Raw genomic sequence first — 24,270 nt, 5'->3', positions numbered from 1 at the left:
GGTCCTGCAAGCAGCTTAAAAACCTGCCACTGTCCCCCCCACTCCCCCGGGATCAGCGGCAGCAGAGGGAAGCCAGCACACGGCCGCATCAAGCCCAGCGGCCACGAAGCTCTTAGGACCCCTCGGGACAGAAAACGCGGCGCACACGTGAGCTGTTACCCTGCTCCTCTCCCGGGCGAAGGAGGAGAGCCCGGAGCTCCTCGGGTGCCCCTCGCCCCGACACAGGCAGCCGCCAGCCCCGCTCCGGGCCCCGCTTCTCACCTGGGCCTCTACCGCCGTCCAGAGGCTGCCCAGCAGCAGGAGCCGCCCCGCCAGCCCCGTCCCCGCCGCTCTTCTCCGGCCGGCTCCGCGGGCGCTGCTCATGCTGCTCCCCCCTCGCCCCGCCGCCCCGGGGGGGGGCTCGCCCCGCTCGGCACCGGGCAGGGGATGGGATGGGATGGGCGCGGGCGGGCAGGGACCGGCCGATGCTGCCGCTGCTGCCGCTGCCGCCGGGGACCTGTCAAGACAAGCGAGGGCGCCGCGCTCGCCTCCGCCCGCCTCAGCCCAGCGACTCCCGTGTGCGCCGCCGGCCCAGCCCCCAGCCTCGCTCCCCCTGTCCTGCCTCGCACAGCCGCGGCGTCAACCGCCGCTTGGCCGCGCAAAGCATTCGGGGAATTGGAGTCCAGCCGGCCGCCTTCCCCACCACGGTTTGGGGGCTGGGACTACAGGAGGCGGGGCCCCGAACGGCGGCCAATCAGAGACAACCACGCGCACCTCCAAAACAAGAGGCGGTGGCTAGTACCTATGACAGGAAATCAGAGGGCGGGGCGGGGCTGGGCTAGGGGTGCCCAGAGCCTCGCAGGGCTCCTGCGCAAGGGAGGGCGGGGGGGTCTCTGAGTGGCTGGGTCTTCCGTGACGTCTGCACAGCTGGCCGGCCCGGCCGTAGTTCGGTCCTTGCGTGGCTCCTGTGTGTGTTTTGCGGCTGGCGCTCAGAGCTGGGGCCCTAGGAGGGGGCCAGCACGTCAGTGGTAGTTTCCTTGCTGGGTTGTGGGGGCTCCTTCGTGAAGCCATACAGAAAAATACTTTTTTTTTTTTTAAGACAGAAAATGTGGTGGTAAGATTTCAAAAATTGAGGGGGCTTGGGCAAGCGTAGTACCTGAAACCAGTTATAACTCCTAATCCACTGCTGCCGGAGTTTGGGCCCTTATTGCAAAACAGGGTAGTTTTAAAATAAAAATAGTCCTTTGACAATTGCATGAGGCCACTATGGTGATGACAACACCATCTAGTGCTGAGATTACGGCATGGGTTTGAGGACCCCTAAGCTGTTTGTCCTTCCCTGACAGTGATTTGCTCAGTGATTTGCTCCACTTACAATACAACTTCTATTACACGAGTCTCAATTATCCAAAACGGCTTGTTATCCAAAATGAGTCAGGTTCCCTCAAGTCTACTAATTATATTGAAAATTCCCTCAAGTATCGACATTTATTAAGTGTCTCCTCTCTCTAATATTTATTAATTAACAGAGCACAACCTCAGTTACCTACTTTTGCAGATGTGCTGTGTGTCTCAAACAATGGATGTTTGCTAATGCCCTTTGAGAGCCATGGAGATAAGATGCTAGAGAAATAGAAAGTAAATTTAAAGATTAACTCTTTATCTTTACTACCACCGTTAAATGCTGAAAGTTTGTTAAAGTTGATTTGAAAGATTTTATATAGTTTTAATTAATTAAAGGAGGCTTTTTCTCTTTCAGATTAAACTGCCCTTTTACCTTTTTTCTCTCCACAGTTTCTTTCACTAGAGGCATTTCTAGAGATGGCAGCACGGTCTCTCCCTTGTAACTAAAGGAAATGTAGGAAGCTGGGGAACATGGTTGAGGCTTGTCAAGTTTTCTTATTACCTGACCTCTCGGGGAAAAGTAGAGAAGCTTTCAGTCATGTTTATCCATTACAGGCAACTGAAGCTCCTTTCCTGTCTGGCTTGTTTTTCAGAGGTCCAGCAACCATGGGAACTACAATAGGAGTGATACCTCTACAGTTATTCTCTTCTTTTCCAAATGCCAAGGAGTTGGCTCAGTAACAACCATTAGTCCCAGGCAATTAAGTATATGGCTGTAATTAATTGCCAATGTTTGCAAGAGCTCATCTTTTTAATGTTTGAAAAAGGAGGGGTATATGAATTTTAAAGAGCAATGCTCTCTTCACAGAGATGCTGAGCTCTGGTGACTCAAAAAACCAAAAATGCTCCCACATTTATGAAAAAGAGTTTTTATTCCTTAGAGGCTCTTTACAGAACTGCTGCATTTTGTAAAAATCTGAGAACAATTTCTTGGTTATATACAAGATCCTGTGTGCTGTTTCACATTAGACCTAAATTATATGCAGCAGTGCTGGAATTATGGTTCAATTTTCAATCCCACTCCCAAATTTCCCTCCCTCACTCCCCATGACCATGCTCGTTCCACCAAATACCCCGCATAGGAATGATCCAGAGCCCACTGAATTCAGTGCAAATCTTTCCAATCATTTCAATGGACTTTAGATAAGACCAATATTATTTATGTTCATATTAATTCAAATTTGTTTTACATTCTCCCCCCAAAAATGTCTATGTGCCACAGAGTTTGGTATTGAAAACACAATTGTGTTGCTGAAGCTGTCCTTGGAAAAAGTTTTGACAGATAGGGAAGAGGCGTTTGTGAATGTCACACAAGTGAATATGTGGGAGGCAGGGTTTTTTGATGGGTTTTTTGTACAAGGGAGGGGATGCAGTTGCTCTTCTCTTCTTCTTTTGGAAGAAATTGATACCATTAAGTTAGGGAACAGAGGGCTCAATAATTCATTCCCCACCTAAGGAAACCTTAACAGCAATTTTTTATCCCATCCCACTCCAGAATCTGCCACTACTTCCCACGGCAAAGGACCAATACATTTTACTGAATGTTTCATCTGAAATGATTAGTGGTGAACGAGTTAATGGTGAAAATTACATTACCATCCTTAGACTTTAGTGTCAACACTCTACTGTACTAATGAAGACAGTACACACTTCTCACAGAGCTCTTGTTTCAGGCTGTCTGCAAATTAAAGTGACATCACTGCATCGGTTTACATTGCGGGAACATTATGAAAATGTTCTTCACAACTGTAAAGACTGATTTTTTTTTTTTTTTAAATTCATACATTCAGGAGCACAATTATGATAAACTTTTAAAAACTCACAATTATGCAATCATTTGCACTGTCACATAATTGTATTATAGATAAGACTGTTTATTTAATAGAAATTAGAGATAAAGTATTTATTGAGTCATTGTTGCTCATTCAGTTGTCACTGCAGATAATTCTGTTTTTATGCAGAGAGCTTTGTATGCTTGTACTTCAGATTGGGCCCAATCCTGCTCACATTGAAAAATCAATGGAAATGTTGCTTTTGACTTCATAAGAACATAAGAATGGCCATACTGGGTCAGACCAATCATCCATCTAGCCCAGTATTCTGTCTCTAACAGTAGATAGTGTCAGATGCTTCCTTCCAGGGCTCAGAGGAGCTCGCTTTCACCCTCCTGCCCCCTGCCTCCATCAGGTCCCAGGGCTGGAGGAGTTCTGTGGCCCCGGTTGATTATTGGGGGGAGGCATGCCCCTGCTTGCCTTTCCTTGTGCACACCCCTGGAACAGGGCAATTGTTGAGTGATTCATCCTCTGTTGTCCAGTCCCAGCTTCTGCCAGTCAGAGACTTAGGGACACCCAGAGCATGGAGTTGCATCCCTGACCATCTTGGCTATTAGCCATTGATGGACCTATCCTCCATGAATTTATCTAATTCTTTTTTTAACCCAGTTATATTCTTGGCCTTCACAACATCTCCTGGCAATGAGTTCCACAAGTTGACTAGTTCTTGTGTTATATGAAGAGGTAAATAACACTTCCATAATCACTTTCTCCACATTTTCCATGATTTTATAGACCTCTATCATATCCTCCCTTAGATGTCTTTTTTCCAAGATGAACAATTCTAGTCTTCATAATCTCTCCTCATAGGGAAGCTATTCCATACTTCTACTCATTTTTGTTGCCTTTCTCTACACCTTTTCCAGTTCAAATATATTTTTGTTTGCCATGGGGTAAACAGAACTGCACACAGTATTCAAGGTGTGGGCATGCCCTGGATTTATATAGTGGCATTATATTTACTGTTTTATTATGTGTCCTGTTCCTAATGGTTCCTAACATTCTGTTAGCTTTTTTGACTGCTGTTGCACATTGAATGAATGTTTTCAGAGAACTATCCACAATGACTCCAAGATCTTTCTTGAGTGGTAACAGCTAATTTAGACCCCATCATTTTATATGTGTAGTTGGGATTATGTTTTTGAATGTGCATTACTTTGCATTTATCAACATAGCATTTACTCTTTAATTTTGTTGCCCAGTCACCCAACTTTGTGAGATCCCTTTGTAACTCTTCACAGTCAGACTTAACGATATTGAACAATTTTGTATCGTCTGCAAATTTTGCCATGTCACTGTTCACTCCCTTTTCTAGATCATTTATGAATATGTGGAACAGCACTGGTCCCAGTGCAGATCCTTAAAGGACCCCACTATTTACCTTTCTTCATTGTGAAAACTGATCACTTATTCCTATCCTTTGATTCCTATCTTTTAACCAGTTACTGATCCATGAGAGATCCATAAGACCTTCCCACTTATCCCATGACTGCTTACTTTGCATAAGCGCCTTTGGTGAGGGACCTTGTCAAAGCTTTCTGAAAGTCCAAGCACACTGTATCCACCAATCACCCTTGTCCACGTGTTTGTTGATTCCCTCAAAGAATTCTAATAGATCGGTGAAGCATGACTTTCCTTTACAAAAGGGACTCTTCCCCCAACTGGGTAAATACCAACTGATTCTGGTGACTTATTACTGTTTAATTTATCTATTTGTTCCAAAACCTCTTCTATCAGTGGGACCAGCATCAGGATGTGACTGTGGAAATGTGCAGTAAATTTTTTTAGCAGACTCTGAATCAAAGTAATTGCTAGTGTAACACAGTTGAAGTCAAAGGAATTATACCAGGGCTAAATTTTGTCCGGTATAGCTCTGTCTAATCTCAGAAATTTTAAAAGAAATTTCCTACTGTTGCTAACATTGATTCAGCTGCACCAGTGTTATTTTCCCAATGGTGGGAAATATTTGAAAAATACCCCTTGTGAAGACAGGACCTATTTTTTATAGGTTTGAAGAAATGGTCCTAGAGCAGTGGTCTCCAATCTGTGCAATGGGGATTGTGGAGGAATGGTCAGGAGGACATGGCAAGGCCAAGGCCAGCCACCAAAGGGGGTAGGAAGGGAGCACCACCCAGCCCCACTCTGTCTCCAGCTCTGCCCCTGGTCCCTGTCCTGGCCACAACCCTGCCCCCAGCCGCATCTCCAGCCATGGCCCTGATACCAGTCCCATCTCCCGACTGTGGCCCCTGGGGGGCACAGGCAGATTACATTAGGAATAAGGGGGGGCGCTGTTGTGGGGCTTGTACACACCATGGTCAAGTCTAACTTCCCACCCTGCATTTCAGGGTAGTCTGGCCTAATGGCTCAAGTCAGTATGACTGCCCTTGCAGTCTGGGCAGCAGGGCCTAAATGCGGGGGTCAGTGAGGTCACTCTCCTCTGTAGCATATTGTGGCCTACTGATGTGTTGGGAGATACGGGCACACCACCGAGGGGTGTGTGGTACCAGGGTAGGGGGCTTCAGGTTCTCCCTGCTCCTCTGAGCCCCAGCCCAGTGCCCTGGCAGTAACAAGGATGCTCGCCACCAAGTCAGTGGGGATCCTCCCAAAACATGCTGATGGGTTCCCTGATTCTCCCACCGTAGCAAATTTTAAGTCCCCTGGGCTACTTTCTACCCCTTTCCCTGACAGCAAAGTCCATAGCTCTCCCAGCTCTCATAGACTTTAAGCTCAGAAGGGATCATCTAGTCTGACGTCCTGTACATTGCAGGCCACGGAACCTCACCCACTCCTGAAATAGACCCCTAAGCTCTCGCTGAGTTACTGAAGTTCTCAAGTCATGGTCTAAAGACTTCAAGTTACAGAGAATTCACCATTTACATTAATTTAAACCTTCAAGTGATCCGTGTCCCATGCTGCAGAGGAAGGCGAAAAGCACCCAGGGTCTCAGCCAATCTGACCTGGGGGAAAATTCCTTCCTGACTCCAAATATGGTGATCAGTTAGACTCCAAGCATGTGGGTAAGACTCACGAGGCAGATACCTAGAAAATAATTCTCTGTAGATTTCTTCTGCAGCTCTCGGTGACTGTTTCCTCTGGAGCTCCATTAGGTGGTGTGGCATCCACCTGGGTTGCGGTGCTCTCGGCCTGCGTGGGCTGCGGCTCTGGTTGCTCCAGGGCCAGAGTCTGCAAGCTGCATCCTTTCTCCTCAACAATGAGTCCACCCCAACTGAGCGGGGCTGTTCTCTTTTGTACTGAGGTGCGTGGAAGTGAGATTAACCCTGGCCAGACCAGTGTGGGGCTTGTACACCCTGTCACAGACGCGAATTAAAAAGTTTGAGGACCACTGCCCTAGAGGAAAAAGGACAGTATTGAAAGTGCAAATCAGACAGAGCAGCAAAATTATAAGGCTGGTAAAGTATACTAACTTTCTATACTATACTATATACTTTCTATACTATATACTAGCATATACTTCTTTCAAGGAAAATTGCAGCAATATTATAATACCTTGGCTGGGGCAGTTACTGGGAAGAGAGGGATAGTCACATCTTCTGTCTTAATCACGTATATCATGTCCAGCAGGGTTGGTGTGGATAATTTGGCAGTATATTTTTTTTTCAATGTATAAAATGTGCTGCTAGGCACAAGAATATAGATATAAAACTTAAAATTAGATAATAATATTACTCTAGAAATGCAAATAATTTTTGGCACGTCCTATCCTTTTCTTACCATCAGCAACTGTGGAAGGCTCTGAATGCATCAGAACTGGTACAATTCTGCTATGCTGGTGGATGGGTTAAAAAATGGGGAACCCACAGAGAAGATTTGCATCAGTGAACTCTGCCGTGATGGCACTGCTTCCTGCACAGGTACATTTTGGGGGAGGGTGGGGAGCAGTGTGGTGGGACCCATGGATCTTACATGGATTCAGTGGTCAAACCTTCTTTTGCCATAATGCAGAAAGGAGGCAAAGCAAACATTAAAGCTACTGCAACCTTGATGCTTTACTAGTAGTGGTTCCATTGACGCTGTGTGGCCAGGTGTGGTCAGTTTTTCATTTCCCAGCGTATCTCCCCTGCAAATAGCTCATATATTCTGACTGTGCACAGGATCCAACATTTGGCACTCAGTATCTAGGTAAGAGTTGGTCACATGCTATCTGTTTTAATTTAGGAATGTGCTACTGTACAGCTGTAGAAGATAACCAGCATCACATTTCTGTTTAGTACGTCACAACTGCTTTGCCAAGTTTATTGAAATGGATTTCCAGAATCTCACACATGGGTTTGAGAGCCTTCTGCCCTTGAACTTTAGTTTTTTCCTATTTGAACTTCTCATTTCTAAAGTTAGCAAAGTAAACTAGGGAATCAATATGTTACTGATTCTCTTGCAAACTGGCAGAGAGTAGTGGTGGGAGCATGAGGGCTGTTGAGTAACAGCACATATTGTGAAAATATCCTCTCCTCACCACTGGTATCTGTCTGTTTAAAACCACAGCATATAGCAAGGACTGAAGGAAAATCACACTATAAGTCACTTTTAAAAAAGACAGAAATAGCAAAAGAAAAAAGAAATGGACAATCATTCAAACAAGGAAGGATGTGTGTGGAAAGGTTCTTGAGCTGCATATGGAAAGACAAGGGGTTAGATTTAGTATAAAAAGGAAAAACCAGCAAGGATACAAAAATCACATAGCTAGATCCTTAGAACAAATATGTGGAAAACTGGAGACAATAAAAAGAGGAGTGACAAAAAAGAGGCAAAGAATAACAGAGTACAAAGGGGATAAAAGAAGAAAGTAGATCCACATGGAAATGCGAGGGATGTTGAAAAATTAATACAGAACTAAAGAGCTGTACAGCTGAATTCTAGGCTGTTACATTTTGTATGTGTGCTATACTGAATATTGACAAGTGTCACTGTGTGGTGCATAACTGTTGTCCAGTACCTAATTCTAGACAGTACAGAGACAGAATAAGATATGGAAGTCTCACTATGGTTTCCTTTAGAAGCTTTCATTATTGAAAGGATAGGACTCAAGGTGCAAACATTGGAGTATTGGACTAATATTGAATTAAACCTCAGAATACAGCATGCACTAAATTCAAAATTTTTGGATTTAGACACCTAAATTAAAGTGTCCCAATTTTCAGAAGCATTGCATACCCATAATTCCAAATGATGTCAATGAGAACTGCAGGTGGTGGTGCAGGAAAATCAGATGTCTGAGGGTCTGATCCTGCTGTACCTGAAGTCCATGTTAAAACATAAATTGATTTCAGTGGTGCAGGATCAGACCCAAAGTGTAGATTTAGGAGCCTAAGTTTAAACATTTTGATTTTGATATTTTCAGAAGCCTGAGCAGATTCAGAGGGAGCTGAATCTAGCTGCTCTGACAGCGAATAAAAGTGTTGCGCGTTCTCTCTAGCCACCATGCCTCTCCTCTTGAACATTAGTTTCCTCAGAATTGTGCTATAACTATTTAAAGGGGATTCTGCCATGGTTGATAGGACTTACAACACTTGCATAGTTGTTTCTCTACTTATAGGTGTTAGCAAAGGGGATATATCTAAACTCCTCCATCCACAGCAAAACCAGAGAAAGAGGAAAACTCTACAAGATAACTCATTTTTCCTTGAATTCTTCTCTTGACTGGAGAGATGTGCATATTGGGAGAAAGACATTGATTTTGGAGGTTCCACCCTGATGAGCTTAGAGAAGCTCAGGGAATGAAACCCCTTTCCATAAAAGACAGAAGCTAATCTGTAGGGATGGTTGGTGCTTGGGTGGGTTTTCCTATTTACTGAACAGCAGCCATAGAGGGAGCCAGAGGAAGGCAGTAGCATGAGGATGTATCACCTCCCAACCTGATTTCTGAGTGGATATCTAGGAGCAGAGAACACCACCTCCCCTGTTAAACTCTCTGGCACCCTGCCTGTAGAGGAATATCCACACAGGAAAAGGGACTGGGAGAGTGCCATATACGTGACACTCCTAGCCCATGCAGAAAATGGGAGATTTATTTTGAGATCTACCTAAAATGATCTAACTGCATGTAATTGCTTGTATTTGTCTCCATTTTCTTTTTCTAAAAATAAATTTCTATGTCACAGCATTCCAGCAACCCTACTGTGGACATGTGAACATTCAATAAAGACATTTTAACCTTACAATTAATTATACATACTCAGACACATTTTGTACATTTTCAGGGAACAGTCTAGCAATATACAAAAGCTGACATTTGAAATGTATAGAGGGACACCAGAGAGAAAAACAGGAATATAGCTTTTAACTCTATTGAAATACATTAAATTTAGAGAGTTTAGGGGAAAGAGTGTGGAGAAATGGTAAATATTTTGCAAAATAAGGAATAACCTTCCTATATAAAGATGGTTGGAATATGGGTAGCAACTAGAAAAATGAACTTTTAATTAAAAACAAAACCAATTTCTGGAAGATTAACTTAATCTTGCCAGATAGGGTTAGTAGCATAAACCAGTCCCAGGAAGGGAAATAACATGTGTCATTGCACAAGTTACAATGAGGATGAGGTTTTATGCTCTGGTAGTGGAAGGATGTTTATTTTCTTGGCAGGATGTCTTGGATGACAAGTGTGAGGTGAGGCTTAAAGTCATTCTTGTTGAGGACTAGAGTAACACTTTGTTGAAAAGGAAAGTGCTTTGTGTAGGATAAAAAGGATAACATTGGCAGCCTTTCATTCAGAAGAGGGACAATTCTTTCTTAAACATGGGGTATTGCTAGGTCAGAAGTCTATGAGATTTATCAGATTATTTACAGCTGTTTACAAACTCACCCACCCCCTGTGCTCAAGGATTATTTTTTTAAACCATTTACTTTTTGAAATGGTTGTAGCTAGTTTGGGGCCTGTTCTACAAAGTCTTGAATACTTTCAAGGTGCAGATCAGTTGCATTGAGTTCAGCACCTTTCAGGATCAGGCCCATACAGGATGTAAATTGTACGCAAGTATATTGTCCTGATTAGAGAAATAACTGTATTTTTTAAGAAAGTTTAATTGTTTTAATGCAATCTAATTTCTGGTGTTTACTTGTTACAATACAATCAAATTTATAGTGTTGCCACAATAATAGATAGTTCTATTGACTTGTCAGTTAATAAAGCAACAACTGGTGATTTATATTTCTATAATTAAAATAAGATAAAAGAATGGAAAGTTAACTACTACATTGATTTATACATCTAATAGTGAGTACCAGATTACTATATGTGATTGCTGAATCCTTTATTTAGGACCTGGGTGGCTGTTTTGTGCCTGCTAACCTAAGTGTTGAGACAGGCTTGTTGACTAGAATATTGATCTTTTTTTGTGACTACTTTAGTTTAAAAGTTCAATTAATTTTTAAATAAAGTGGTCAAGAGTTCAATGTCAAATTTAAGAATTCTTCCATTTGAAATTAAACTTTGAGAAACTGATGTGACTTGCAGAAACAACCTTAATTGTATTTTATTGACAGCGTTAACCACTTTTGAGGGCTAGCCGATTTCAATTCATTTTCAAATTATGGAAGATTTTAGAGGGTGAATTGTGAGACAGTAAATAGCACAGAGCTTCAAACCTGGGGCAGCACCCAATAAAAATGGTAATTTCTGTACTTTGCAGCCATCATTGTCACAATGATATCTTACAATTAATATGTCATCTTAGACACCAAGGTTCAAATTTTTATACTGAATATACAAATATTTAATATATATTCTGTTTAGGCATATTTGCTTTTTTAATTGCAGCCACCTCTGGGGTAGAATTGGCAGCCTTTGAACAGTACACAACAACACTACAAAATCATGTCTTCAGCCACGACATGGCATTCCTGTAAGGCACAAGCTTAGCAAGCCTGGAATCCAGAAAATTCTTAACTATAGCATATCCTTGTCTACTACGGACAATTGTAGAGAAGATGCCCACCATCGATCTAGCACTGGTGCAGATCTGTGTTGATAGAAACAAGTTTTATTTTCTTTCCAGATCTTAGCCTGATTACTAGGTCAGAAAAAACTTTGTACTTCCAAGGAAAATCTTCCTGAATGAAGATGCGGAGTCATCAATTTTCTTTCTGTCTAAGCTCCCTAGATTATTAAATATGGGAAATCTGCCATTTTCTGGGAGTACTTTTCAACATTTAAATTACATGGAAACCATCAACACCAACCAGTATTATGAGGAATCTGATAAATATGAAGAGACTCAATAATATGGCTCAAGCAAAAATTTTCCCTTTGCTTGTTAAGCATCAAGAAATACATAAGTGAGGTCAATTATATGGATTTTTTAACACTCTTGGAGCCAAAGCTGTACCCATTTAACTCAGTGGCATAACTTTCATTTACTTCAGCAGAAGCAGGGTTGGGATCTTGGTTCTTTTTAAATAAAGGACCTGGTAGGTTGGATTGGAATTGCAACATAGAAGCAAATTTCTCTGCAACTGTTTCTTTTATTAGAATTCACAGATCCATAAAACTGAGATATTGAAAAATTGCTAAGAAATTTTAAGTTGTTACTGAAAAGATGAAAAATAGATTCAAGTGCTGTATTGGAAACTAACTTCTGAAAAGTAGGACAATTGAGTATTTATTGTTTTCTTTAGATTTGTATTGCGCATGGGATATGAAAACCAATTAAACAAAACTACACAGTTTTTGTATAGCTATATATTAACAGCCAAATTTTACTTTTAGTTACACCTGCAAAAATCCATTGATTAGTGGAATTATTCTGCTGCAGCATAGTAGAATTTGGCCCTTAAAGTAGATTCATTAATAAAATTAATATAAATGCTGATTGTACAAAAGTAACTGATGTAAGGGTATGTTAACATATAATTCAAATATTTTGGCTATTTATGTACATATATTATATAACAACATATAAAATGTGTTGTTCAGAATATTATCCCATTTATTGACCCACTTGAGGAACTCTACATTACTTTAAAATATATTAAACCCAATACATGAGTTTCTTGAAAAAATTTCTACCAAATGAGATAGCTTGGCACAGGCTGTGCGAGTGTAAATGATGAAGATTTCTAAAACAAAAATAAAAAAAAATATTACATGAACACACATTATAGCAAAATCCTCAATGATAAGAAGAGAGCCTTTTTAAAAAATTGCTTAAAAATTAGTCTGATGGTCCAGATCCCAGAAACATATGAAGTCAAGGCCTGACCGACCCTGCCTTGTGATCCACATAGGCACAGCAGTCAACCCTTGGGGGATCTTAATAAAGGATCAGGGCTTTAACCATAGGCACGTAGGTAAAATTATTTACATCCGTAAGTATTTGCGGGATCAGGGAATATGCTTGGGTTGTACAGTGTGATGTAATAAATGTATTACAGTTCCTTGCTGCAATATTGTATTGCTGTGTGTTCTGGAATATGTATCATATTTAATTTATATACAGTACATATTTTTAAAATTTAAATGTACAATTGATTTTATTCTTTATCTTTGGAGCAGTTGTTTGTAGGAATACTAAATACACACATGTATTTTCTATATACACCTATGTACATTTCTACAATATAAATACTCATTCATAGGAGAATCAAATTTATATATATACACATATATACAGGAAAAGAATGTGTGTATCTAACTAAAAACAAACTATATACTGGGTAGGACGAATATTATCACTCGCCACAGAGGGAAAAGCAAACACACACATTATATATATGAAAATCAAATAAAAATACGTGGTTTTAATGGACGCTGAAAGAGAGACTTGGGGGCAGGGGAAAACCCGCTGCAGGTGACAGAGGCAGAGTGGGGACACCACATCCCCTCTACACCCCCCCTCCCAGCCTGAGGGCAGCTCTACCTGCAGCTTCCGCTCCCTAGAGAGAATCTTCACCTCCAGAGGCTGCGAGCAGCACCCAACCAGGAAGTGGTGGAGCAGAAAGCAGACTCAGAGGGAGGCGAGGCAGTAGCGCCCGCTCGGATTAGGGTGGGGGGTTGCCCGGCCGCGCTGGAAAGGATTTTCCAGATTCGCGCGCGCACACCCCAATCGTCAGGCCTCAGCTGGGCACCTGCCAGTCTCCATCCGCACCCACCGAATGGCTTCTCTGGAAGACCCGCTGCTGGAAGGTAAAGTCCTCGCCTCGCCTCGCCCCGGGAGCGGAGCGGAGCGGAGGGTGGGGTGGGTGCGCCCGGCCCCGCTCGCTGGAGCCTGGCTGGGGAATGGGGAGAGGCGGCGGCGGCGTGCGCGCGGCCGGCACGTCTCTGCGGCAGGGGCAGGGCTGAAGGAGGGAGTCCGGAGAGTGTCCGTAGGGACGGGAGCCGCGGGTGGGCGAGAGCCCAGCAAGGACATTGATCCTCCCTTACCCTGCCTGCTCCGGGCGGCTACCTGCCCGGCTGTGCGTGGAGAGGGGAAGCAAGACAGGCCACTGCCACGAGCAGCAGCAGCTCCCGGTGTCTGCCTGGCCCTGTGTGTGTGTGTGTGTGTGTGTGTGTTTAATTGTCTCGCGCTTTGAGCCGTGTTCTCTGCGCACAGCTGATCGGGGCAAGAGGCTCTCCACTGCCTTCCTCGCCCAGCCACTTTGGAGATGGGATCAGAGCTGCCACATTTTCCTCCCGAAGGAAACTCTGGCGATTAAAACTCTCACACGAACAAGAGTAAGCCCAGCCAGCAGCCGTGCTTTTGGCTGAGGCCGAGCCCTGCCTCCTCCTGTCGCCACGTTCTGTAGGAAGGAGAGTTTTGGAAGAACATTACAAAATGACCCTTTGTATTTGCATAGCGCCTCACCGCTGAGGCGCTTTTGAACGCTTTGGTGCGTTATGATACATGAGCTCAGACATGAATAAATTAAATCTGGCAGCACCCATACAAAGTACAGCACAAGCTACCACAAACAGGTCCAAAAAGTTACCTGCTTCAGGGAGGTTTTGCAGATTCTGGATCCTGCAGCAATAGCAGTTTTTTACCTGTTGTTTTCTAGGAGTTAATTAAGGCCTCCTGATCTTGTCTCGACAAGAAGGACTTTCTTTGGGTCTCCCCACTCCCAGTTGCGTTAACTAACATGTTCTGTGCTGGTACAATTTAGCATATACTAAAATACAACACGCCATTTCTATTTTAGAGCTTAGAACACCTTTGTGCTGGCTAATATGATCGAACCCCTACCACCACCTCCTAGTCAGAGCAAGATTTGAAGAGGTTAAGGGCAACATTTTCAAACTGGATGACCACTGGCACTTAAATATGAATTTGAGTGCCTAATGTTAGAAATCCGAGTTTGAATATTTTAGCTTAAATAAGTTCTGTCCAGTCAGTGGCAGAGTAGACACCATTTGTAACAAACAGAGAGATGCAGTATCAAAAGTAAATAGATTCAGGTCCAGATTAATCAAAGGGCAAAATATAATGCAATATAGTTTTATATAATACTTCATGTTTAGCATGGTATTTCTGGAGCCCTTTTTGCTTGATCAGAGCCTCATTGTTGGTTAGGTCAGTATGTCCCAGGGCTTGTCTGCATTAAATATTTGTACTAGTGTAATTACACTGATGTAGTTCCACTGAAACAAAGTGGGGCTTACAGCAGTGCAGTTTAATTTGATAATTATGCTAAGATTGTGTAAGCTTCATGACCTGCTGGTGTAGAGCATCTATATTTGAGATACATTACAAGGAGGAAACTACGTATGTATGATTATAGTTGTGCAGATTTTCTTAAATTAGACAAGCCCTCAGCCTTGAGGCTACCTAGCTTCCTGTGTCTGATAGTGGCTCAAGGAAGTACAGGGAGTGAGAATAATCAAAATCCATTTGTTTTCTTTCTTGTATGATCATATTTATTTAAGAGTCAGGGAAAAAAATCTATATTAAATAGTCAAAATGATAATTCTTTATTTGCTGATAGTCCTAAAGAGAATCAATGGGAGCTGCCCTTTTCATTGTCTAAGATACATATATATTAAAAGGTCCTAAAACGAAAACTTGGACTTGTCATAAACACAAGTCACTCCTAGAAAATGGGAGAAAGCACTGAAAACTCCTTCTTGCAACAAGTAGTACATTCTGGGGATCCTTAAATAATTTGGTTTTCCATAACAATGAAAGAATTTTTGCAAGTGGAAAAAAGTTAATTTTCATTGTAGCTTTCTGCCACTTTTCACAAAGAGAGCTTGTTCATTGGTGGAAATAGAGAAATATCACTCTTTGCTACATTTGGGAATTCTTCCCAAAACTCGTGAAAAATTATACTATCACACAGGCCCACCAACGGGACGTGGCAGGGGGCAGTGGAGGCATTTGCCCATGGGCCTGGTGATTTTAAGGGGGCCTGGGCCATGGACGGCAGGGTCAAAAGCTTCCCATCGGGGAGGCTAGCTCCCTGTCCTGCCTCTTCTGCCTGTGGCCTTGCCCAGAGTCCTCCCACTCTCCACTCCAGGTCCTGCCCCCACCCCGCTCACCCCACTTGCTGCCACGTCCCTTCCCACCAGCCATCTCCCTGCTTGGTCCCCTTCCTCTCTTCCACACCCCCCTTTCCCTGGTTGGCCTCCCCGCAGCCACGTCCCCCCTCCCCTCTCAGCCCCCCAAGTGTCGCTTGCTGCATGCATCCCTCCTTTCCTGCCCCATTCTCCCCCACCACTGCTTGCTGCCTGTGTCCCTCCTCTCCTCCCCTCTCCCCTTATCCCCCCAGCTGTCGCTCACTTCCTGGGGGAAGGGGGAGTGTGGAAGAGAGGAGGGGGACCAAGCGATGGCAGGGGAGGAACATGGCGGCGAGTGAGCCGAGCAGGGGAGAGGTGGGGCCTGGAGTAGGGCGGGGTCCAGGGTGAACTGTGGGCAGGGCCACGAGCAGAAGAGGCAAGGCGAGTCTCTTCTGCCCTGGGGCCCAGAATTCCTGCTGGCGGACCTGCTATCACACAGCTCCTGTCATCTCATCCCATGATTTTCTTGCCAGTGCCAAAAGCAGATTTGGGGAGAGGGATCAATGGACGGGTTTCTACACATCTGAAAGAAAATTGGCACTCTGGAAATCCCAATAGCTAAATCATGAGGTTTTCTGAAATGCTAAATAATGTTAAAGGCTGCAAAAGGTACTTGAGTAAAATGACACACAAGAGGAAAACAATTGAGTGGAAAGGGAGAAGAGGATCAAGAATCAGAAAGAGAAAAGGAAAGAGGGAAATGAAGGAAAGATTCAAATTACTATCTTGTTTGAATGATAATAATTAACATTAATAAAGGAGAGATGGACATGGGATCATCCTATACAGGTGAGATTGGGAGTCAGATGTTTCTGTTCACGACACAGTAGTAGTCCAGGTGAACAAAACTCCATCTCTTTTCAACACACACACCTTTGGATTTCAAGAAATCAAAATTACACAAGCTAATGGGCTCACTACACTACAGGGGTAACTGAAGGAAATTCTATGGCCTGCATTATACAGAAGGTCAGAGAGATGATCTATGGGACTTCCTGGTCTTAAAATCTATGAAACTTTGAAAGTTTTGGTTCAAGTTATATAAATAATATGATGGAGATTTCAATGGAAAGTACATGGAGAATCCTCTCCTTTGTCTCTCCCTTCTCCAACTGTACAATATGACTTGCACAGTAGTGACAAAACTAATTTTTAACTGCTTTATTTGTAGTTAAATACTGCAAGTTAACAAAAAATAATATCAGGAAGAGAGAAATTGAGGTATAAATAAGGAAGAAGGTATATTTTCAGATCAGATTTGAAAATAAGGACTCAATGAGGCAGAAAGATATAATGGGACTGATTATCAGTTACTTAAATACATCTTTGTATTTTTCATATTCTGGGGCTATGTAGGGGTATACACAAGTAACTTTGAGGATGCTATTCTAACTTATTCTCTGTTTTCCCCTGCCCTACTCCCATGGACCTTTCTTGTTTGCTTGCTTCATTGTTTGGCAATGAACTTTGGCCATGTTCTTTACATGCATCTGTAGTGTATTGAACACTGTTAAAATGACAAGTTATCACTTTAAGGAGTTTGCTGGCTCTGCTTGCAGGCTAGGGGACTCTGTAGGAAGTGAGCAATCTGCCTCTTCAGTAGTCAGTCTGCAAAGAGCCAGCCTATGGTTGTATCTCTCTGTGTTGTACCTCTCTTCCTTAGGGGTCTGCTTTGTCTCTCTGTTGTTTGGGTCTTGAGTACTAGGGTTCTGGATTCTAAGAAATAAAGTAGTGTTACACTCAACCTTCCAGAAAGAGCATTTTATGTTTTTATCTAGTTTCTCTTTTTGCATGCCATGACCATAAAAGCATCCAATCCAACCCTTATATTATCAACACGTATGGTGAAGAGTCCTTATGCCAGTTTACCAGCCAGGAAAGCTCTGAGTGCAAAGGCCCTTAGGAGGGTCCCATTTCCACCTATCATAAGGCCCCCTTTCCTTTGCTAGGGTGCATGCAGAAGCCTTAATATAACTGAGAATGAGACTCAAGAAGCCTATTCCAAACAGGAGCAGCAGCAATGGAGGTCTCTGGTATAAACTCTAAAAAAAAAAAAAAAAAAGTGTCAAAAAATACATCAGCATAACCAATTATCCTTTGTGGCGTAAATAGAGTTCAGAATGTTGAGGGGCCTTACAAACATTGCTGGAAAGAGCTAATTAGAAGAAAAATGTAAATAATTCTAATTGTAAATAAAGCTAGAAATAAACTTCTTACATCATCTGTAAGATCTTACAGGATAAATATGCATCATGTTACTAGCATACGACTGGCTGTGGAAATACAGATGGTAGTGTCTGAGTATGTTGTAAACTGTTCCAGACAGGGACTGCTTCTTGCTGTGTGTGTACAGCATTTAACACAATGAGATCCCTATCTCCATCAGGGTTCCTAGGTGCTATTGTATTGTAAATAATTAACAATAATAATGGCGGCGACTATGCTAATATCAGAGCTATGACTCTGACCTTGCCCAGCTAGTTGCAGAAGCCTGAGCACATTCAATACAAACTGAGTGCTTGTGCAGTTAAGAGAAGAGCTGTGCCTTCTTGCTTAATGAAACTGACTTCTGAGTGCTTGCTAAATCTTCTACGATATTAGAAATTACATCAAGCCAGAAACATTACTTCCGCCAATCCATTGGATTTGCAGTTTAAGCAAGAGTTTGACGTTTCTCTCATTGGCAAAGAGAGTACACTTAGGCATAGGGAGCTATGTTGATTTACACCAACTGAGAATCTGGCTTCTGAAGTGGAGGCAATGGTATTTCTCCATATGGCAGGCCTGGCAGCATTGTATATAATGCTTTTACATGGGAGGAGGAAGAATATGAATAAGTGAGAGGATCTGTAAACCAAGAAGGACTTCATTAAGAATAAAAAATCCCAAGTTTCTCTTAAGTAAGGCCAGTATGAGCCCTCTGATGCATAAGTGACTCCCACTTCAAGGGGCCATAGCCAAACCACAACATCAAACAATGTCTACACAGCTATTTTTAGCACACTAGCAAAAGCTCCACCAGCACAAGTCTGGAAACTAGGGCTGGAAGGCTTGCTCCCAAATGCCGTATAGACGTTTAGATTTGAAGGAAAATGAGCAGCTAGATTTTGTTCTCAATTAGCCCTCTTTGGCAGATTAATGAAATGGCATCTAGTATTCCTTGATTGGGAAGAGGGTTGCTGTGACACGGGATCTTTTGGAGTGAGGGTGAAAAGGATGGAGAGCACTCCTTTTCCACCCAAGTCCCACCATGTCCAATTACTACATCCAGTACTTTTCAGTATGTAGAGGTCCTTCTTGCCAGGAGAAGAGAGCCTGTTCTAGGGAATGGTATGTACCTATTGTGGGTACTGGAATGGGCAGACCAAGGGAATGGTCTGTAGTGATTGAAATGGGGAACTGGGAGTTTCAAATTCTGGTTTCAGTTTGTGGCTCTGCCACTAACTCACAGTGTAACCTTGGTCAAGATGCACCTATTATGCCTCAGTTTAGCATTCTGTACAAGTGGGATGATACTTAATGACGCGTCATGGGGATCTTGAGGATTAATTTGCAAAGCACTTGGATATTATTTGATGAAGGCATCTTTAAGTTGCTGGTTCTAATTTTCAGTTTTAATCAATAAACACCAGTAAAACACTCCCAAGGAATTTGTGTTTATCCAATAGACACTAGAAAAGATTACTTGTATCTAAGGGCTTGTCTACACAGAGCACTAATGTGCGCTACGGGGGTGTAATTTTTAAAGCACATTATTGTATTGCACATTAATTGATCTGCATACATCCTGCTGGTGTACATTAAAGGTTCCCTAGTGCGCTTTACCATAGTGCTGATAGAAACAATATTACATTAAAATACACTAGGGAACATTACTCACTAGAGTGTATATTACACTGTACATTACTCATTACAGCATATACAAAAAGAAAGTCCCCAAAAATCTATACTTTTGAACATCCACATAAAATTTAAAAATTGCTAAAAATAATACCCTCCAAAACTAACTGAATAGACTCCAAAAAACCGAAGCACTAAAAATAATTTATCTTTAATCCAAATTTGCTTTCCTATTAAGTTTTTAGGTATATTCTGTTATTATAATACTACATTAGTCCTCATCATTATTAATTTCTTGTACGGGGATACTTCACTGTTTGGAGAAGGCTGCTACTGCACAACTGAGTACAGCCATTCAGAGAAAGTAATGTTTGATCCATTTTAGCTGTTTTCTGACTTTAATTATTCATTGTTGAATTGATTGACTTTTTTAAAATAATAATTTAAAATATTTATTTGCACCTACTTGTTATTAGCTATAACTATACCTTAGATGGCATTGTTGCACAGAGTTTCTCATCTGTCAGCTTGCACCTGTGACTAACCCTTTACACTTTATCACATGTTCCCATTGCAAATGAACTCCTACGTAACTGCTGTACAGTTTTATCTTGATGAGACATTGAAGGAAAGTGCATGAGTGACCAAACCGAAGGTTTGAGGAACATAAAATGAAAAAGCATACTTATTTGTTCCTGGCAGATCGTGCTGCAAAAGAGCCTGTGGAAGATACAGATCCAAGCACTTTTTCTTTAGAAATGGTATGTGTGTCTGATTTTGTTCCAATATAACTTTAATACTTTGTTATTTAATATTTAGTTTATAGCTTTTTACAGTTATCTAATTCTGAAATGGTCTTAAAAATCCAAGGATGTGATTGACTGAAACCAGGCACATACATGATGGCCTGGGTAATTAACACCATTGTACCCCCTGAAATTTTATTTAGGTAGCCTCAACCCGGTTGTAAATAAAAAATTAATCATTAGATCAAATGTATCTGAGTAAATCAATAAATAATTCTGGGTGAAATCCATGTTTAGATTGTAATCTCTTTCGAAAGGGATTTTCTCTCACTATGTGCTTATAGAGAGCCTGGCATAATGGGTTCATGATCTCTTTTGGGGTTTCCTGGTGATCCTATAATTAAGGTTAAGATTCTGTCATAGGTATTTTTAATAGAAGATAGGGAAAGGTCACGGGCAATAAACAAAAATTCATGGAAGCCTGTGACCTGCCCCTGACTTTTACTAAAATACCCTGGTTGGAGGATGGGGGGAAATAACAGTCAGAGCACTTCCAGGAGCTGACCTCCAGCAGCTGCGCCAGCCAACAGCACTGGAACCCTTGGTAGAAGTGGGGGGTTCATGAGGCCTTGCCCTTCTCCATTGCCCCACCCTGCTCCTCTTCCCCCAAGGCTCCGCCCCCAGCCAGACCAGAAACTGGTGCTGGGCCATGGTAAGTGTCGCCCAGGGAGCCTAGGCTGCTATGGGGAACCATCTGCTGTGGATCCACCATCTGCCCAAGAGCAATCCTTGACCCACGTCCCCGCTTCCTAGGGTGCACTGCTTACGGCAGGTGGAGTGTCCAGGGCTCTCCATAGTGCCCTGGGCTTCATAAGTGGCACTTGTCATGGCCTGGCTCCAGCTTCCGACCTGGCCAAGGCATCAGAGGGGGAGAGGAGGCGCAGAGGGCAAGGGGGTTCCAGGGAGGATGGGGCTAGGCTGTTCTCGGTGGTGGCAGATGACCGAACAAGGAGCAACGGTCTCAAGTTGCAGGGCGGGAGGTCTAAGTTGGACATTAGGAAAAAGTTTTTTACTAGGAGGGTGGTGAAGCATTGGAATGGGTTACCTAGGGAGGTGGTGGAATCTCCATCCTTAGAGGTTTTTAAGGTGAGGCTTGACAAAGCCCTGGTTGGGATGATATAGCTGAGGTTAGTCCTGCTTTGAGCAGGGGGTTGGACTAGATGACCTCCTGAGGTCCCTTCCAACTCTAATATTCTATGATTCTATGATTCTAAGAGGGAGCTAAGACCCACCTCAGCCACCCCCACTGGGAAGAGGTTGGCGCCACTGGCAGGGGCTGTGCGGCTGCCCAAGGCTTGCAGTTTTGGGGGGCAAACTGCTCCAGCTCCACCGCTGCTCCTGCGGCAGGGGCTGACTGCTGCTGCACCGGCCCATGGGGTGCTAACTCAGCCCTAGCCACTGCTCGGGCTGCCCCAGGGCTGACAGCTACTTTAGTCCTGCCCTGGAAGAAGTCACTGAGGTCCTGTAAAGTCACAGAATCTGTAATCTCCATGGCAGAATCGTACCCTTGATTATAATACAGTAATAATAATCCAAGAAACAAGACCTGTACTGTGCATCTCCCTTGAAATTGGTCTGAGGTCTCCACCCAGCAACTTAGATATTGTTTATATACAGTCTAAGTGCTTCCTTTAAATGTTGTGGCTGATAGGTAGATAAGGCATTAGAAATGCATGTGACAGGAAAAAAGGTTCTGCCAGATTTGGGGGGTGAACTGAGTTAAGAGCAGATTTACAACCATCACTGCATGCTTTTCTTTGTTGGTGTGTCCTAGGATGTTCAGACAAGCAAATCTTATGCTGGCACATGGAGTATATTGGGTAAAAGGAATATTTAAATATTCTGTAATCTTTAAGAGGATTTTTGGAATTTGGTTCTAGTTTGTTTACTCTGGTAAACAGTACATAAAAAAGAGGCTGATTATAAATATTTTATTATACAGTCCAGAGTAGATTCGTGTAATATGAAGCAGTATGGGTATTTTTAAATGTATCTTATCTTGTTTGTAAATTGTGGGTTTGTCGTGCAGCAACATGAATCATGAAAGGGAAAACTATTATGTTCCTGGGGTGCCTTCTTCCCATTCAGAAACCTAGTTTTGAAGCATCAGCAGAAAACTGAGAAGATAGTGTAAATGTTGACCTTAGCCTGTGGCCTTTTGGGGAAAATAGTTTAGTAATTTAAGTCTTGATCCTGTGTGCTGATCCACTAGTACCAACTCCTGAGCATTTGTGGACTCCCATTGAACCTTGATGTAGGATTGAGGCCATTATGTGATTCCTGATTGCTTAAATTAAAGACTGATCTTCCATTGAGCTAGAGTTATTATGTCTGTCTGATACAAATGCAAGTTAATTTAAAAAAAAAAGTTTTGTTTCTAAATGAGGAGGATTTAATTTGTTTGAGAGATTCTAGAAAAAGCTGATGGAAGCATCTTGTCTTAGATGCTGCTAGAGGTAACATGGGAGCAGGCAGATGTCTAGGTCTATTAGTAAACTATAGCCTAGAAGTCTGAATGTCTGTTTGTGCTGTAAATCAGCGGATACATCCATAAACAGGATAGCTGTATTTTAGTTTTGCATTTTAATTTTAATTTTCAAGCAAAGGGAACTTCGATTGCTCTTTAGTAAGAATATCTGTAATAAAGGGACTAGCTTTATCTCAGATGAAACTCCTTTGAAATCAATGTATTTACTCTTGATACATACTAGTAAGCTGAGAATCTGGCCCAGAAAAATTGAGGCCACTGGTAAAGTGCTAAGATTAAAATTCAGAATTTCTTGGCTCCCAGTCCTGTGCTTAGTCCACTAAACCACACTGCATTTCAAGAAACATTTTTCTTGGTCTTTTTGGACAGAGAGAAAAGTATCCTGTCCAAGATACAAGACTACCTAAAGGTAAGTACAGCAAACTCTAGCTATTATAAATCTGGTACATTATCATAATACATGTAATAAAACCATTGGTGTACCAAACACACTGAAATAGTCTATTATTTTGTTCTGTATTTTTACATTGTAAAAGTTTATGCAATGTAATGCAATTTTTGTAAAAGTTGGTTATTAATGTTACCTCTGGTGTTTGCCATCTGAGCTCAGCTTTGGTCTAAAAGCTGCTGCTGCTGCTGCTATCAACAGAAGATCTTGTTTCTCACTTTTGAAGGAAACTATAATGGACTAATGCCACAAAAGAAACATAAGATTCAGAACCCAGATTAGATGGAAATAAAAATATTTGAAAAATGGCTTTGAGTGGTTTACCTGTGTGCTTGTAGGTGATCAGAAATTCATTTGGGAGCCCAGAAAAATCCACTGGTCTCCTTCCCCTGATCAAATTCTGAGCCCTGCAATCAATTCCATTATTAACTCTTTAATCCTTCTATCACACTGGTTCCCTTAACCTCCCACTCTTCTTTTTTTCCTGAATCCCAGACCCTACTGCAGGCTTCCTTCCAAGGAATGCCCAGGGAGTGCTTTGAGCGTTAGTACTTTTTCAAGCATATTGTTCTGAATCCCATGATGCACGTAAAGCTTGAAGAGGGATCCAGGATCCAATTGGGAAAAGAGGCTGAAAAGGTTAGGATAAAGATGGATGAGCTGGGTAAACTAGCACTGAGGTTCCCAGGGAGAATTGAGGATTATTTAGGAGACCTGAAGGAGCCAGCAGTAGAAATGAGATGCCACTAAGGATATCAAGAGAAGGGGATAAATTGGAGGGGAAAAGGATAGTACTTTGGACCAGTTCAGTTGTAGGCAGACAGAGTGTTTACCTCTTCAGAGTGGTTTTTCTTAAAATTTCTTAAATTTTGGTAATTTCCCTATAGTTTTCCCATTTAAATTGTATTTTTTCTTACTCTTATGGTATTAGTCCATTGTATCGTCCCCCCAAGACAATCAGATTTCTAAATAAACATGTAATTTGTTCA

General features: G+C 42.4%; 2 protein-coding genes across 5 annotated transcripts in view; one reads left to right on the top strand and one right to left on the bottom strand.

The window, feature by feature from the left end:
- Positions 1 to 643, bottom strand: part of ERO1B (endoplasmic reticulum oxidoreductase 1 beta) — a 65,607-nt gene extending 64,964 nt beyond the window's left edge. The window contains exon 1 of one of the 2 annotated variants that reach the window (XM_067535881.1): positions 262 to 643. In XM_067535881.1, coding sequence (XP_067391982.1) covers positions 262 to 363 — 102 coding nt within the window. In that variant the 5' untranslated portion in view covers positions 364 to 643. The remainder of the gene's footprint in view (positions 1 to 261) is intronic. The other variant, XM_067535882.1, reaches the window with a different exon arrangement.
- A 5,887-nt stretch (positions 644 to 6,530) lies between these two features.
- Positions 6,531 to 24,270, top strand: part of EDARADD (EDAR associated via death domain) — a 29,992-nt gene continuing 12,252 nt past the window's right edge. Inside the window, exons 1-4 of one of the 3 annotated variants that reach the window (XM_067535955.1) lie at positions 6,531 to 6,625; positions 6,954 to 7,087; positions 20,144 to 20,300; positions 23,203 to 23,242. In XM_067535955.1, the coding sequence (XP_067392056.1) occupies positions 20,211 to 20,300; positions 23,203 to 23,242 (130 nt within the window). In that variant the 5' untranslated portion in view covers positions 6,531 to 6,625; positions 6,954 to 7,087; positions 20,144 to 20,210. Of the gene's footprint in view, positions 6,626 to 6,953; positions 7,088 to 12,899; positions 13,354 to 20,143; positions 20,301 to 23,202; positions 23,243 to 24,270 lie in introns of those variants that run through there. The other 2 variants (XM_067535953.1, XM_067535954.1) reach the window with 2 other exon arrangements.

This window comes from Emydura macquarii, unplaced genomic scaffold (genome assembly GCF_026122565.2).
Source record: "Emydura macquarii macquarii isolate MOO-44397 ecotype Brisbane River unplaced genomic scaffold, CSIRO-AGI_Emac_v2 contig_3517, whole genome shotgun sequence".
NCBI classification, from domain to species: Eukaryota; Metazoa; Chordata; order Testudines; family Chelidae; genus Emydura; species Emydura macquarii.
Note: the sequence above shows the minus strand (reverse complement) of the source record. Positions and strands in the feature narration are given on the sequence as shown.